This window comes from Loxodonta africana, chromosome 14, assembly GCF_030014295.1.
Source record: "Loxodonta africana isolate mLoxAfr1 chromosome 14, mLoxAfr1.hap2, whole genome shotgun sequence".
NCBI lineage: Eukaryota > Metazoa > Chordata > Mammalia > Proboscidea > Elephantidae > Loxodonta > Loxodonta africana.
Window position 1 is genome coordinate 81,583,955 of NC_087355.1, and position 16,612 is coordinate 81,600,566.

Sequence of the window (16,612 nt, forward strand, 5' to 3'; positions counted from 1 at the left end):
TATTCATGTGACAACTCTTACTTCTCTAGGACATATTCCTAGGAGTGGAATTGCTGGATCATATGGTATTTTTATTTCTAGCTTTTTAAGGAGGCGCCATATCATTTTCCATAGAGATTGTACCATTTTACATTCCCACCAGCAGTAAGTGTTCCAGTCTCCCTGCAACCTCTCCAGCATGTGTTGTTTTCTGTTTTTATTTATTATTTAATTAGTGCCAGTAATGTGTGGGTTAGATGGTATCTCACTTTAGTTTTGCTTTGCATTTCTCTAATAGTTAATGGTTGCAAGCATTTCCTTATGTCTGTTAGCTGCCTGAATGTCTTCTTTGGTGAAGCATCTGTTCATATTCTTTGCCCATTTTTAAACTGGGTTATTTGTCTTTTTGTTGTTGAGGTATTCTTTAGGTTTTAGAGATTAGACCGTTGTTGGATATGTCATAGCCAAAACTTTTTTCCCAGTCTGTCGGTTCTCTTTACTCTTCTGGTGAAGTCTTTTGATGAGCCTAAGTGTTTAATTTTTAGGAGCTCCAGGTTATCTAGTTTCTCTTCTGGTGTTTGTGCATTGTTTGCTAAAGTTTGTATTCTCTTTATGCCATGTATTAAGGCCCCTACTGTTGTCCATATTTCTTCTTCCACGGTCTTTATCATTTTAGGTTTTATATTTAGGTCTTTGATCCATTTTGAGTTAGTTATTGCGTATGGTGTGAGGTATGGGTCCTGTTTCATTTTTTTTTTTACAGATGGACATATACTTTTTCTAGCACCATTTGTTAAAAAGACTGTATTTTTCACATTTAATGGACTTTGGTCCTTTGTCCAAGGTCAGCTGACCATAGGTGGATGGGTTTACATCTGAGTTCTCGATTCGGTTCCATTGGTTTATGTATCTGTTGTTGTATCAGTACCAGGCTATTTTGACTACCGTGGCTGTATAGTAGGTTCTGAGATCAGTTAGTGTGATATTTCGTACTTTGTTCTTTTTTGTCAATAATTCTTTGCTTATTCCAGGCCTCTTTCCTTTCCATATAAAGTTGGTGATTAGTTTTTCCATTTCGTTAAAGAATGCTGCTGATATTTGGATCAGGATTGCATTATGTCTGTAGATTGCTTTGGGTAGGGTTGATGTTTTCACAACGTTGAGTCTTCCTATCCATAAGCATGGTATGCTTTCCCATTTATGTAGGTCCCTTTCGGTTTCTTGCAATAGTGTTTTGTAGTTTTCTTTGTATAGGTCTTTTAGGTCTGTGGTTAGGTTTATTTTTAAGTATTTCATCTTTTTAGGGGCTATTATAAATGATATTGTTTTCCTTTTCAAAGTTCTCTTTGTTAGTATACAGAAATCCAACTAATTTTTGTATGTTGATCTTGTATCCTATTACTCTGCGAGTCTTTCTATTAGTTCCAGTAGTTTTCTTGTAGAATCTTTGAGTTCTCTGTGTATAGATGTTTGAACATATTGTTAAGGGGAAACTACAGGAAAACTGGGTGTTAATTTCCAAACATGTGAATGAAACATTGTCCTTTAGTCAACCAACCTGATTTTTACCATGCCCAAGAATAACTTGCTCTTAGCCACTTAAAATCTTCTTCAAATTGTCTCAAATTAGACTTTTAGTTTAAAGAAAACTTTCTATCATTAGCTTATATGCCCTAAAAAGAAATTAAATGTAAAAAATAAATATAATGAAAATGAGACTGTATTTAATTTGTGCCAAAGACAGGAGATCCTGGGTGGTACAGACAGTTAATGTGCTTGGCTGTCAACCAAAAGTTTTGAGTCCACCCAGGGGTGTTTTGAAAGAAAGGTCTGGTGACCCACCTCTTAAAAATCAGTTATTGAAAATCCTATGGAGCACAGCTCTGCTCTGACACACATAGGTTTGCCATGAGTCAGAATTGACTTGTTAGCATCTGGTTTTTCACTTTTATAGCAGAAAGCTCTGAATTGTTCTCACTTTGTTAAAATAGGAGGGGGAATAACAAGTGTTATAGATCCTTAACGCTCAGAAGGGCCCCATGCTTGGAACTTGTATTCAAGTTCCAGATTGGGCACATTGAGGAAGTTACTTAACTTCGCTAAACCTCTATTTCCTCATTTTGAAAACAAGATATGCATATCTTCAAGATTAAATAGGATAATGAATGTAAGGCACAGTTCAAGACCTAACACTCAATAAATTGTGCCACACCTGGGTCTTCTAAATCTGACTTTGGTATCCTTTCTCTACCCATATCCCATACAGAAAAGATGCACTGGAGATGTGTACGTATTTCCCAGGTATTATCAGTTTGGAAACCCTGGTGGCTTAGTGGTTAAGTGCCACAGCTGTTAACCAAAAGGTCAGCAGTTTGAATCCACCAGGCACTCCTTGGAAACTCTATGGGGCAGTTCTACTCTGTCCTATAGGGTCGCTACGAGTTGGAATCGACTTGACGGCAGCGGGTTTTATCAGTTTAATCATTTACACACTTAGATGAGGCTATTGTGCGTGACAAAAGCACATATGCACTTGGATTGTGTAAGTAGTGTGTAAGACAGCATTAGGTGAATTTTTAAAATGTAGTCCACCCTCTTTATCAAAATTACTATCTTCTGTGGATTTTACATTGATCTAGGACCATATAGGAAATGATGGCATAGTGATTAAGTGCTACTTCTGCTAACCAAAAGTTTCAGCAGTTGGAATCCACCCACCACGCACTGCTTGAAAACCCGATGGGGCAGTTCTACTTTGTCCTATAGGGTCGCTATGAGTCAGAATCAATTCGATGGCAATGCTTCTTTTTTTTTTAGGATCACATAATTGCCACCAGCCATTTGGAAATGGCGTTTCACCATGGAAAAGGGAGCTTGAACTCACCATTTTCATTGTGATGGTGAGTGTCCAGCCCCTCCAGCCAGATGTCCTCACTTGAGGAAGGGTCAGCATCACCAAAGATACTTCCACGTAGCCAAGATTTAGAGGTACTGAGATTGAAGAGAGAAGAAAGGGAACGGCGGATCCTCTTTTTTTTCCTAAATATTCTGGAGAAAAATGAGGAAAAAAAAATGGTGAAAACGGAATAGCAGTGACTTCAGATCCAAAACAGAGAATTTAGTTAATGTGATTTGATGCACAGAAAACATCTCAACAGCCCAGGTCCGTGGCACTCATTTCATTGGTTCACCCCATTAATCCTACTGATGTTTCGTAAATTTCTACTGCATGCCAGGTGCTGGATTGAGTGTCAAGGACAAGATACTGAGACTAAAGACAAAACTTTCTGTACGAAAAGTTCACAATCTAGGGTGGGCGAAAGGCAGGCGTAATACGGATATAACTAATGCTTAAAACAAACAAACAAAAAAACAAACCAGCTGCCCTTGAGTCAGTTCTGACTCATAGCACCCCATGTGTGTCAGAGTTGAACTGTTCTCCATAGAGTTTTCAACGGCTGATTTTTTGGAAGTAGATTGCCAGGGCTTTCTTCCAAGGGGCTGTTGGGTAGATTTGAATGACCAACTTTTCAGTTAGCATTAACCATTTACACCACCCAGAGACTCAATGCTAACGTTACATGGAGCTTATTCTGGGCCAGGTGACTTTCTTAGCTCTTCCTATATACCAACTCACATCTCTCCCAAACGGCTCCTTGACGTAGGTACTACTATTACTCCATTCTTCAAATAAGGAAACTGAGGCACAGCAAGATCAAGTAACTTGCCTGAAGCCGTATGGCTAGTAAGTGACACAGCTGGGGTGCAACCTCAGGCAGCCTTGCTCCAGAGTCCCTGCTCTTGATCACTGCACTATGAAGGGGATAGGTGCTCTGAAAGGATGAACTAAAGGCTGCTCGGGGAGCACCAAGAGGGGCATCACCAAGTGGGAGCCAAGGGAGGCTTTCTGGAACAGGCGAGCTCTGAACTGCGTAAGACAATCTGATGTGCATTGAAGAACAAGTAGGTCTCATATTGGGTCATGATAGGAAATGAGGGTAAAAAGGTAAAAAGAAGGAACTTGTACTCCTTCTATGAATGTGAAAGAGTTGGGATTTAAAATTATAGAAAAAGAAGAATGCTGAAACATGTCAAGGAGTAAGGAGTAGTGGTAACGTGGTAAACGGGAATCTATGTCATGAGATTTCAGGGCAGGATGGATTAAATGAGAGGAAGAGTATGTACCTAGCATACAGCAAGTGACCAATACCTGGTATCCGTCCATCTGTCCGTCCGTCTACCCACCCGTCCGTCCGTCTACCCACCCGTCCGTCCGTCTACCCACCCGTCCGTCCACCCACCCACCCGTCCACCTGTCCAGCCGTCCAGCCATATCATCATATCATCTATGTATGTATCCATCCATTCACCCGTCCATCCATCCATCTATTCAGTCATATCATCATATTATGTATGTATGTACGTATCTATCTATCTACTGGACAAACATTAGTAACAACAACTAAGGTGCAATGGGACAAAAGGAAATGGAGCACAACTTTCCTCAAGGAAGGTGCCATGGGAATGTAAGAAAACCAACTTTCAGCAGCCTGCAGAATGTACCGGAAGGCAGGTGATCTGGGAAGCATACAGAGTATTCAGGCAGCCATTGTAGAAACCTAAGCAACAGATGATGGTGGGGCAGATGAAGAGAGTAGTCACAGGGATAAAGAGAAGGGGAAAATATGGTAAAAATAAAAATAATTTTAGGAAGTAGGTTCATATGGTGTTAACAATCGTGACAGAAATGGGAAACTTTCCACCAAGTCCATCCTGCCCTGCTTCCTGGGCACACAGCTGAGCTACCTCTCCCAGCACCTCTTGTCATCAAGAGTGGAATGAGTCTAAGGTCTTCCTGGTGAAATGTGAGCAGAAATGATGTGTGCCATCTCTGGGCTGGAGCCTTAAGGAAAGTAGGGTTCCTTTGCCTCATTCTCTTTCTATTTCCAATAGTTGTCTGTGGCAGCCCAGTCTCTACCATATCAGTGTTGACAAGGCCCTAACAGTTTGAAGAATCATAGGATGGAAGGACCCTGGGTCTCTGAGTCAATGCTTCGACACTGGTTAACCTGCAACCTCCACCCTGGATATGAGCAAGAAATAAATTTTGGTTTTTTTGATCCATTACATTTTTAGATATCTATAGGTTACAACTATTTAGCACACTCTGACTAATACACTGACCAAATGGCTAAGAGGGAAGCATGAGTAAAGGTAGATAGAGTCTGGTATGACTTCCAGGAGAGGGTCAATGGTGCTGCCTTTCATTGAGATAAAGAACACATGAGAAGCATGTTTGAAAGAAAGATGACCTATTCCCATTCTTGACACATTGAGTTTAAGATGCTTTTAGGAAATCCACATGATGTCATCTGATAAGTCACTGGGTATAAAGAGTAGCTCAGAAAAGAGAATTAGCTTAGAGATAGAAGCCAAGGAATCGCCAGTGTGGTAAACTGGATTACTGGTCGATGGTCATGCCCTCCCTCCCTCTCCCATCTCCATGGGGAGAATGTGTTTCCCTGCCCCTTGATTCTCCCTGGCCCATATGACCTGAACCAGCCGATGGAATGTCAGCAGGTTGACAATGCAAAGGCTTGAAATGTACTTGTTGTTGGATTGTGTTATTTGCATTTGTGGTCACAACGAGAAGAATACCTTTTATGTCGTCTACTGGTTCCAGAGGAACGAGGTAGATGGAGCACACATAAATCCACCTGGGGCCAAGTTCATTCTACTCCAGACTAGATCAGCTTATCCCAGCTGAATTCCAAACATGTGTGTGCTTGTTATTACACGCTACTGAGATGTTATAGCTGTTTGTTACACAGCGTTATTGTAGCAATAGCTGAGTGACACAATCGTCTTGCAGGTGGTTTTAGAAGCAAAAGAAAATGCATGTGATTGTCCAAATTCACACATCCAAATGTGAACTCATTACCTTCGTTCTTTCAAGTATTCCCTTCCTTTATTTCTGATTTTGATAAATGGCCCTACTATATGTTCCGTTGACAAAGCAAGAACTCTAAATTTCATGCCAGAGCCCTTCCTTTCCTTGAACTCCCACATCCAAACTGTGCCCAAGTCCTACTCTTTACCACATGTATTAGTTTTTTGGGGCCACCGCAACAAAGTACCACAAACAGTTGGCTTAAACTACAGAATTTTATTCTCTCACAGTTCAGGAGGCCAGAGGTCCAAAAGTACATGCCTAATCTCTACCAGAAATGTTTTTCCAGCCACATCCTTGATGCTCTCTCTAGAGCATGCCATCTCATTTTTTTTTTTTGGTAATATGGATAAGCTGAGAATTTTCCAAATCTTCACATTCTGGTTCCTTTTTGCTTAATAGTTCTTGCCTCAATTCATCTCTTTCCTCTCAGATTTTACTATAAGCAGCAAGGAGAGACTAGTCTGCACCCTCCACACTTTGCTTCAAAAATTCCCCAGCTAAATGTCCAAGTTTATGACCTACAAGTTCTACATTCCACCCAACATCAGAGCACAATTCAGCCAAGTTCTCTGCCACTTTGTAACAGGGATCATCTTTCCTCCAGTTTCCAATAGCGTGTTCCTCATTTCCACCTGAGACCTCACCAGAAATCTTTAATATTCGTATTTCTAGCAGCATTCTGTCCATTATATTTATCCTCAAAGATGACAAAAGCACTGCAGCTCTCCTTACTTTTTCTGAGCTTTCACTAGAATTTCCTTTAATATTTTTATATGTTAAAAATATTTTAATATTTTTACCAACAGCCTCTTCGAGGCAACGTAAGTTTTTTCTTTCATGCGCCTCAAAATTCTTCATGCTTCTACCCGTTACCCAATTCCAAAGCTACTTTCACAGTTTTAGGTATTTGTTGTTGGAGAACCCCACTTCCCAGTGCCAAAATCTGGATTAGCTTCCTAGCGCTGCCATAACAAAGTCCCACAAATTGGGAGGCTTAAAACAACAGAAATTTATTCTCTCACAATTCAAAAGGCCAAAAGTCCAAAATCAAGGTGTCAGCAGGGCTATGCTTTCTATGATGGCTCTAGCGGAGAATCTGTTCTATGCTTTTCTCTTAGCTTCTAGTGTTACTGGCAATACTTAATGTTCCTTGGTTTGTAGACGCATGACTCCAATCTCTGCCTTTGTTGTCACATGGTGTCTCTCCTCTGTGTCTGTGTCTGTTCTCTTCCTATTTTAAGAAAACCAGTCATATTGGATTTAGGGCCCATCCTACTCTAGCATGACTTCATGTTAGCTTAAGTAATTACGTATGAAAAGACCCTGTTTCCAAGTAAGATCACATTCTGAGGTTCTGGGAAAGACAGAAAGACTTGGGGTGGGGGCATTATTCAACCCAGTACAAAAAAACAAAAAACCCCATTGCTGTCTAGTCTATTCCAACACAGTGACCCTGTAGGACAGAGTAGAACTGCCCATAGGATTTCCAAGAAGAGGCTGGTAGAGTTGAACCGCTGACTTTTTGGTTAGCAGCCAATCTCTTAACCACTGTGCCACCAGGGCTCCCAACCCTGTGCACTATCCCTTATACCTATTTTTCCCAATCCCACTGTTTTATCTTTGCTGATACTGCTGTCTTTCAGTTCCTGGATACCATGCCTCCAGGTTTTGCCTTCTCTCCCTATTCATGCTCCCAGCAATTCATCCTTTACATTGTAGTCAGTGTTATCTTCCTAAGAACAAGTGTGACCATTTGTCAATGGTTCCTCTCTATCTGCAGAATAAAACCCAAGCTCCTTAGTTAAGAATTCATCTCCCTCCGTCTAGTCCTTCTGTCTGCGCTGAGTTTCTGTATTGCAGAGCACCCCTTCTCACTCTAAGTTGTATCCCTGAAAAACTACTCGCCATTCTCCAAATTGTATGAGGGTCTCTCAGAACTCCAGGCTTGTTCTCTTTCTCTCTGGGAGTCCTCCCTCTTCCTTCTGTTTTAACTAAAGTTCTGCTTCTTCCAAGACTCAAATCAGTCATCATCATCTCTGTTCTCCACCATCAGTTCCCAAGTAAAATCGGCCTCTCTTCCTTTTTCCCTCCACTGTACGCTGCACAGATTTCTGTCTCATTATCTGTATCATTTCATTACTTTTGTTTGTTTACATGGCAGCTATCCTTGCCCTTTATTAGCCTTTGCATTTCCAGAGTCAAGAGCAATAATGGGCTCCTTATACAAGACTGTTGAATGAAAAATGAATGGATATATTGGATGTCATACTTTCAGTAATACCCCCTACTTACGTAACTAAGTTCTCCTTGTACATAACACTGGTCTGGGACGGGCTCAGAGTTATGTTGCCATCTTCGTCACAGAGGAAACTGTCTTCTGTCCAAATGTAGTAGCCATTGGTGAGGAGTCTGGGACTTCGACGACAGGTAAAGTGGGAGCCTGTCAGGGGATCTATGAAGCAGCATTCAAAAGAACTGTCACCGTTCAGGAAATCACTGGCGAAACTAAAAAGGGAACAAGGAGAAGTCTTTAAATCTCTATCTAGTACCGTTAAGGAAAACAACCTCTTGCATTCATGGCTACTTAGGGTTATTTTCACAACCCTAAGAATGTCGCTCTTACCCTTTTGGGCTTCATCTCCTCACTTGGGAGAGAATTGACCCTATGGGATTTTAATGCCTCTGTCTGTTTTAAAATTTGATGGGCACACTATGGATACTCAGTTTCTTCACCATATAATGAGCCCACAGCCATGACGTTCGTTTTCTCAGATGGAAAAATTGCAGAACAGTCTTATGGGGATGTTGGGAGCTGGTAATCCCTCCCATCTCAATTTCTTTGAAGAGCCATATAACGTCAGTCCTTAGTGTTGTCACCATAATAGAGAAATTATAACTACGCATCCACCAGACACGTATGAGTTATATGGTGAGTATACAGCCAAAGTGATCTTATTGGCCTTTGTAATTTTCCCTCTGTGGCAGCCGCACCAACGGTTGCACAATTACCATCCCTGATTCAGTATCCAAAGTCTTCTCGTACTTAGTTGGGTAAATCTGTATGTGTCTTGGGTTTAAAAACCAGTCACATGCCCATATGATTGAAAAGCAACCAAAATTATGAAGATATTCCGAAATTTAAAAATTCTTGGGATGGGGTTTGATGAAAACAAGGTGGCAACAGTTACAGAGCCATACTGCAGATGTATTATTTCCTCAGGCACAATTACTTGTTTTTTTTTTTTTTTCCTTTCTTCTCCCACAAAAATTATTTTTTTTGTCCTAACCTAACTCTAAATTTTAACAGATTTCATTGTGATTTGTGTCTACGTATACCTGCCTTCATAATTACTTTATACATTACCGGAAGCAGGGGTTGTGTGCCTCATACGTGTTTAGTATATAAATAAACTCAATCCTGAAAGAAATCACCTGACAGGCTATGGAAATCCAGTATTTTTTTAATAATATGGTTTCTTAACATATCTGAATTCTTCGGGTGGCTTCGTGTCAATCAATCAATATCAGTAATAATAGCACTCAAATGCTTTTTACCTTGATGTTTTCAAAGATCGTCTATAGACATTTATTCTACTTAATTGCATAAGATTGAGAGCCTACATTTCCAGAGAAGAACAGACTCTAAGAGTTAGAAGGAATTTTAACTGTCATGTCACCAAAACCCACCAAATTCTGCATGTCCCACCTGCTGTATTTCTGCCAAATGTTGTCTGGCCTCTGCTTGCACACCTTCAGTGACAGGGACCTCACCACTTACCAAGCCACTCCCCTCCAGTATGGACTGGAGTGTAGTGGGAGAGACATAGAATTTGGAATCAAAAACTAAACCAAACCCAGAGCCGTTGAGTTGATTCTGACTCATAGTGACCCTATAGGGCAGGGTAGAACTGCCTGCATAGAGCTTCCAAGGACCGCCTGGCAGATTCGAAGCCGACCCTTTGGTTAGCAGCCGTAGCACTTAACCACTACACCACAATCAACCGACCCTAAATCCATAATCCCAACTCTGCCATTGATTAGCTCAGTAACCTTAACACAGGCACTTAGCCTCTCTGAAACTGTCTCCGCTGCAAAATGAGAAAAACAGCACCTCCCTTATGGGGTCATCTTGACGATTAAATGAGAACACAAGCGGAATGTGGTTGATACATAGAGTGTGCTTGAGAAATGCTCATTTCCTCCCTTTCCTTGCCTTCCACTCTGCTGTTTGAGAGATACTTAGCTTTTTCAAAAGTTCCCGTGTACTCCCAGGATCCTCTCTTCTCCATACTAAAAATCTCCCAGGTCATTTAGCTCATCCTTATTATATGACACTATGTGGTTTTTATACCCTCGCTATCATATGTCTTACTGCTTTCGTCTGAGTACTTTTCAATTTTTAAAGAGCCATTAATGTATCATGCCAAGCATAGAACCCAATTCTTTCTAGTACTTTTCAATTTTTAAAGAGCCATTAATGTATCATGCCAAGCATAGAACCCAATTCTTTCTAGTACTTTTCAATTTTTAAAGAGCCATTAATGTATCATGCCAAGCATAGAACCCAATTCTTTCTAGTACTTTTCAATTTTTAAAGAGCCATTAATGTATCATGCCAAGCATAGAACCCAATTCTTTCTAGTACTTTTCAATTTTTAAAGAGCCATTAATGTATCATGCCAAGCATAGAACCCAATTCTTTCTAGTACTTTTCAATTTTTAAAGAGCCATTAATGTATCATGCCAAGCATAGAACCCAATTCTTTCTAGTACTTTTCAATTTTTAAAGAGCCATTAATGTATCATGCCAAGCATAGAACCCAATTCTTTCTGTGTATCTGCCCAGCACAGAGGAGTGAGAGTATCACCTCCTTCATTATAGAATCCATGTCTTTATTGATGAAGCTTAAGATCATGTTAGCTTGGTTTTTTTTTCTCCTCCCCCCACCCAGCCACCAACTTCTTGTCATACTACTTAATTGACCATCAGTTTTGGCCTTCTTTATATATTTAGTCATACCTTCCCAAGGACATTTGGACAAATTTTGTAATAGATATTAAGAATAATGACTTTGCACCTGGATAGAGCTACGTTTATAATCTTGGTTGAATCCACTTGCTAATTATTTATCCTTCCCAAGGCTTAATTTTCTGTAAATGGGAATCTATACAATGGGGGTCATAACCATAATCACAAACTAACTTCGTAGAGTTGGTGTAAAGATTAAATGTCAAATTTCATGGAAGGTGCATAGCTTTATGATGCCATTGACTGAGTCCTATGAGCTGTATCTGCTGGCTATTATTTGAACGAGCTCGTGATTCTCTGCTCTTGGAATTTTGGGAAATTCTGATTATATCCTACAGTACTTTCAGTAGCTTTACAGTTTAATGTCATTAAAAATGTTATCCATGGAGTCTCCATGTCCTCAATTCAAATCACTGATGGAAATATTAGATGGTACGAGTGCAGATCTGAGACTCGGGAAACACCAGGCGACACTACTTTCCAGATATATACTGACCCAATTTATTAGCACATTTTGGTTATTGTTACCCTAATATATAGATAGAACCCTGAGTCTCCAGGATGACAAGTTAATTCTTCAAGATATCAAGGCTTATGAGTACTAGAGCCAAGGTAAAAGTGTAGATCTCTTATCTCCTAGCCTAGTGTTTTTTCTCCTACACCATTTTGCCTCCTCAAGTATTAATGAAGATCCTATATGGGCTGGACTTTTAGGTTTTGAACCTACATCTGGACAGAGATCTGGACCTACATTTCTACCTGGATGCCAATTATTGAAGTCTCAGCATTTAACAACTATCAGCTACAGCATTCTTAACTTCCTGGCCTCTTTCTTTTTTTATGCTTCATGTTTGTCTCTCCTCTCTTGGTGGTAAATGAAATGGAAACTCTCTTTCAACATTTGGATTATAGTAAAAAGAGAAAGCTTCTAATTGGTATATGTTCTGCTGTGTATATTCTCAACAACAACAAAAATAAATAAACACAATACCAAATATTTTAAATAGACAACACAATTATCTCTAGAACTTGACTCCATCTTCAATTATGCTTTATCAACTGTTCCGTTAACCCACTGCTGTTGAGTAAATTCCAACTCATAGCGACCCTATAAAAAAAAACAAACAAACTATAAAACAGAGAAAACTGCCCCATAGAGTTTCCAAGGCTGTAATTTTTATGAGAGCAGGCTGTCACGTTTTTCTTCCACAGAACGGCTGGTGGGTTTGAACTGCTGACCTTTTGGTTAGCAGCTGAACAGTTAACCACTGTGTCACCAGGGCTCCTTTTAACAATCCTCCAAACCAAACCAAACCCACTGCCATCGAATCAATTCCGACTCATAGCAACCCTATAAGACAGAGTAGAGCTGCCCCATAAAGTTTCCAAGGAGCACCTGGTGGATTTGAACTGCTGACCTCTTGGTTAGCAGCCATAGTACCTAACCACTATGCCACCAGGGTTTCCTTAACAACTCTAGTAGTTGATTATTTTTAGCAGGTCCCTTCCAGGTGGTTTACAGAAATCGAGCCCCACACCAAGCCCCAGCAACCTGCTCAGTTGCCCAAAGACAAAATCTATTCTTTCTTGTGAAGCTACTGACCAGACCTTGAAGAACTAATAGAGGTCACACCTCATGGGAAAGCACCAAAACTAGTCTGTGAAGAGACAGATATCATTGGAGCTTTAAAAAAATAGATAATTATTCATGCATTGATAAATAGGTTATAAAATATCTCTCCTCCTTTTATATGCCTCCCTCAAGCTCTGGGGAGAAAGATGTGGCATCTGCTTCCGTAAACATTACAGCCTTGGAAGCCCTATGGGGCAGTTGTACTCTGTCCTATATGGTCACTATGAGTCAGAATCAACTTGAATGCAATGAGTTCATGGATTCTCTAGCCTATTGAATTTCTGATACTTCCTTTTTTATTTAAAAGTGAAAAAGAGGAAGACCCTCAACGAGATGGATTGACACAGTGGCTGCAACAATGGACTTAAGCATAATAACAATGATTGTGAAGATGGTGCAGGACTGGGCAGTGTTTTGTTCTGTTGTACCTAGGATGGCTATGAGTCAGAACCAACTCGACGGCATCTAACAATAACAACATAATTAATACATGTGCTCAAGTTAGCACAATACTATTTTAAGTGGATATTGTTTATTGAGAACTTACTATGGGCCAGGCCCAATACTTTACACTTCACTCTTCCCAGACTTTCCTGAAAGCTGAGTGTTATAGCCCTCACGGTACAGCAGGGGGAAAAAAAAAATGAGAAGGAAAATCACTTGGGTATTTTGCGTAGCTAGCAATTGGCAGAACTGGGCTTTGAATCCTAGTCTATCTGATGCTGAAATATGCAGTTTTCACTTTGCACCTGTTCACTCATGGCTGATTCATCTGGGAGTAAGAGGAGATCTGGAATTTACAATACAGGACAGGTTCTAATCCCAGTGCACAATCCCTTTACCCTATAGGCACATTTTCCAAAATGCCAGAGGGAAAATTAACCGATGCTTCCATGAGAAGTAAAAGGCAAATAGAAAAGAAGGAAGGAAGGAAAGAACAAATCGCTTCATTGCACAAAATGGCAAACTTGAACAAAATGGTAGACTCTATGTTTTAGTGGAACATCCAGTGTGGCAAGCTTGTGCGATAGTATAGAATCCTGTTGCTCTTGCAAAAGCATAGTTACAGGAACATCAGTGTTAGAAAACGTAATCATACTTAAGTTTTCTGGAGTTTCTTCACTCACCAAAGAAGTAACTCATACGTGTACACACACACACGCGCACACACACACACATTCAATATTATATTAGGCAAGTTTTCACTTTGTATGTGCAGGGGAGTAAAAATATATAACCACTCAAAAAACTGGATGATAGCTACAAATATTAGTTTTTATAGCAAGATGATAACAAACAAGACACACAGGAAGAGAATTTGACTGCCTTTTCCAGGGAAAAGCCCCATGGAATACCTTGGAAAAATGCACGTGGGAGTCAGCTCTCCAGTACGTTCTCTCTCCAATCCAGGAGAACCTGCATAAGAAAATGGAAGAGAGGTCGAAATTGATCACACCTTAACAACATGCATGATCATAAATAGTGGAGGCGCTTAAAGGTAGCCCAGGCTGATGTCCCAGGCTCAGCAGAAAGACTGCAATGAAGCAGTACTAACATCACCAGTCACCAGGCCTCTACGGGAGCACGAAATAACCTAGGGGCATGTGTTTTCTGTCTCTCCTCAGATGACACTCCTTTGGAGGTTCCTTAGTACGTGTGTGATAAAACGATAATAAATCATTAGAATCAAACTGAGCTCCTGAAAATGAGGAAGAAAACATGTTTTGTGAAATTCTAAGAAACCCAGATAAATGACACAATGTCTCAGTTATTTGAGCTTAGTCAGTAATTTGAGGAATTTGAGAGTCTACCCATACTCCCCTTCCTTTGTGCATTTTTGGGCATTTCCATCGTAAAATAATGAGCAAGAGACATTGGTGGGAAGATAAATTTTTTTTTTTAGTACATAAACGACTTTTCAGTGTATGAAGCCAGTGAGTATTCTTAATTAAAAAACAAAAAAACAAACGAAAGCATTCATTCATTCCAGTTTAACTAAAGGCATGGCAATAGACTTCACTTGTCGAGGGTTGCAGTTAGTTAATATTCTAAACTCTAAAGTAGAATTTTAAAATGCACAATGACAGTGCATGCTTCTAACAGGCAGGTTCAGTAAAACTTGATTCCATTACTGAAAATTAGTATCTAAGACAAAGAAAGATATTTAGGCTTTCAGATTCGGCTGGTTGGTTTGCCAGGAGAAAACCGAGGGTGTGTGAGGGAGGGTTAGAGGTGGGGTTTTGAGAGAAAACAACAAGAGGAAGGAAGAATTTTGAAAACACTACCGTTTGAACAACACCCTTAGTTTTTGCAAGTAGCTATCAAAATCAATCAGGTTTTTTTTTTTTTTTTTTTTTTTTTTAGAGAGAAATAGTTTTGCATCTTAATAGGAGCTGATAAACAATCTCCTTTCACATTTATGCATAGCATCTAAAAAAAAAGGGCGAATTTTTTTTTTTCCTACTAAAATGAAAAAATACCACATTTCTCTCAAGGAAAGAAATGAAGTCAAAATCATTGCCAAAGTGAACACTGGCATTTAAGAAGCACAAGCTGCTGACAGATGGTTAATGGTATGAGTATCAGCAAAATCAAAGCAAGAAAATTGCTAAAAGGAGCCCAATCATTCAAAAGATAATTGCACATCACAGTTCTACATTTACTTGCAACTGGTGTTGACATCAGTTGAGATACTCGGTACATGTTGGGAAGGCCACTGGTTCAAATTTCACAAATTTTCTGCAAAAAAAAAAAAAAAATTAAAGGTGGATTGTACATTTAAAACAGAAAAATAATGCCAAAACAGATGGCATATATTAGTTGCACTAAAGTCTAATTTGTTTGCTGAGATAATACCGAGAGATTGAATTGAAGGCAAGAGACTAAACTGAAGACGTGGCCACAACTAGGGTTGCGTTTGTCTCTATGGTTTTTATATTGCATTTTCCATATTGTTGTTGTTGTAGGGTGCAGCTGAGTCCATTTCAACTCATAGCAAGTCCATGGCAGAGTAGAACTGCCCCAGAGGATATTCTAGGCTGAAACCTGCACAGGAGCAGATCACCAGGTCTTTTCTCCCGTGAAGCTGCTGGCAGGGTTCAAACCACCAGCCTTTCAGTTAGCAGCCACTCACTTACCTGTTGTGCCACCAGGGCTCCTGCCCTTTTAAATAAGAACATCATTTTATTTGGAAAAGTTAAACCTTACAAAGGTTGATTTTCAAAACAAAACATGAAACTGAGTTATTTGATTAAGAAATATGAAGAATGGCTGGTTCTAGACGCTCCTCAAACAAATGCAGGGGTATTTGTATTGTAATCATCTAACACAAATCAACCATCATTATCCAATTTCAAACAGTTCTGGAGGGTTGGCCTCTGTCTTTTGCCCAAAAACTTCAACCACTGACAGGTGGTCATCAGAGAGGACCAGCGTTCTTTTGTGACTGTTACCACTCCGGGAAGTCTTTAACAGCATAAGCATCAGTACACTAAAAATAGTATCCCACTGGGGAGCTTTCAAAACTCAGTTTCCACGACCTTATAATTTACCTTCTCAATTGCAAATTAAACACATAACAAAATGTGTAAATTAGATCAACTTTGATCACTTACCATTATTCATCACATAGGCCGACTTTCTGTTGACTGTTAAACTTTGTAGTTATCACTGTCCTCAAAGCTCTATAAGGTAGAACTAATTTCCTTTCTGATTCATGACTTCTATCCTCATTTTTTAAAATATGGTATCTACTAACGGATTGTTTTTGTAGCTGTAATACAATAAATCAAATCAAGTAAATGGTGTGGCTCCAAACTGATTCTTTGAAAAATGATAGAAAACCTGCTAGCAAATATAGATCTCAGCTTCTAAAGATCTTTATAGAAGTCAGGAGAACTTTCTAGCATCCCTTCGACAATCTCTAAATCAAAGCACACATTCATAAATTTAATTTCTTTGGAATATCAGATCTGATATTTTATCATTTGTCCTTTTACTTTTTGATCAGTACAATAAG

At 39.7% G+C, this 16,612-nt stretch overlaps 1 protein-coding gene across 3 annotated transcripts in view; it reads right to left on the reverse strand.

Moving 5' to 3' along the window:
* TMEM71 (transmembrane protein 71) overlaps positions 1-16,612 on the reverse strand; it is a 39,317-nt gene that overhangs the window by 22,089 nt on the left and 616 nt on the right. For 2 of the 3 annotated variants that reach the window (XM_064268103.1, XM_010588501.3), the window contains exons 2-6: positions 16,209-16,366; positions 15,258-15,333; positions 13,950-14,010; positions 8,225-8,437; positions 2,864-3,027 (exon numbers count right to left, since the gene is read on the reverse strand). In XM_064268103.1, coding sequence (XP_064124173.1) covers positions 2,864-3,027; positions 8,225-8,437; positions 13,950-14,010; positions 15,258-15,297 — 478 coding nt within the window. In that variant the 5' untranslated portion in view covers positions 15,298-15,333; positions 16,209-16,366. The remainder of the gene's footprint in view (positions 1-2,863; positions 3,028-8,224; positions 8,438-13,949; positions 14,011-15,257; positions 15,334-16,208; positions 16,367-16,612) is intronic. The other variant, XM_010588500.3, reaches the window with a different exon arrangement.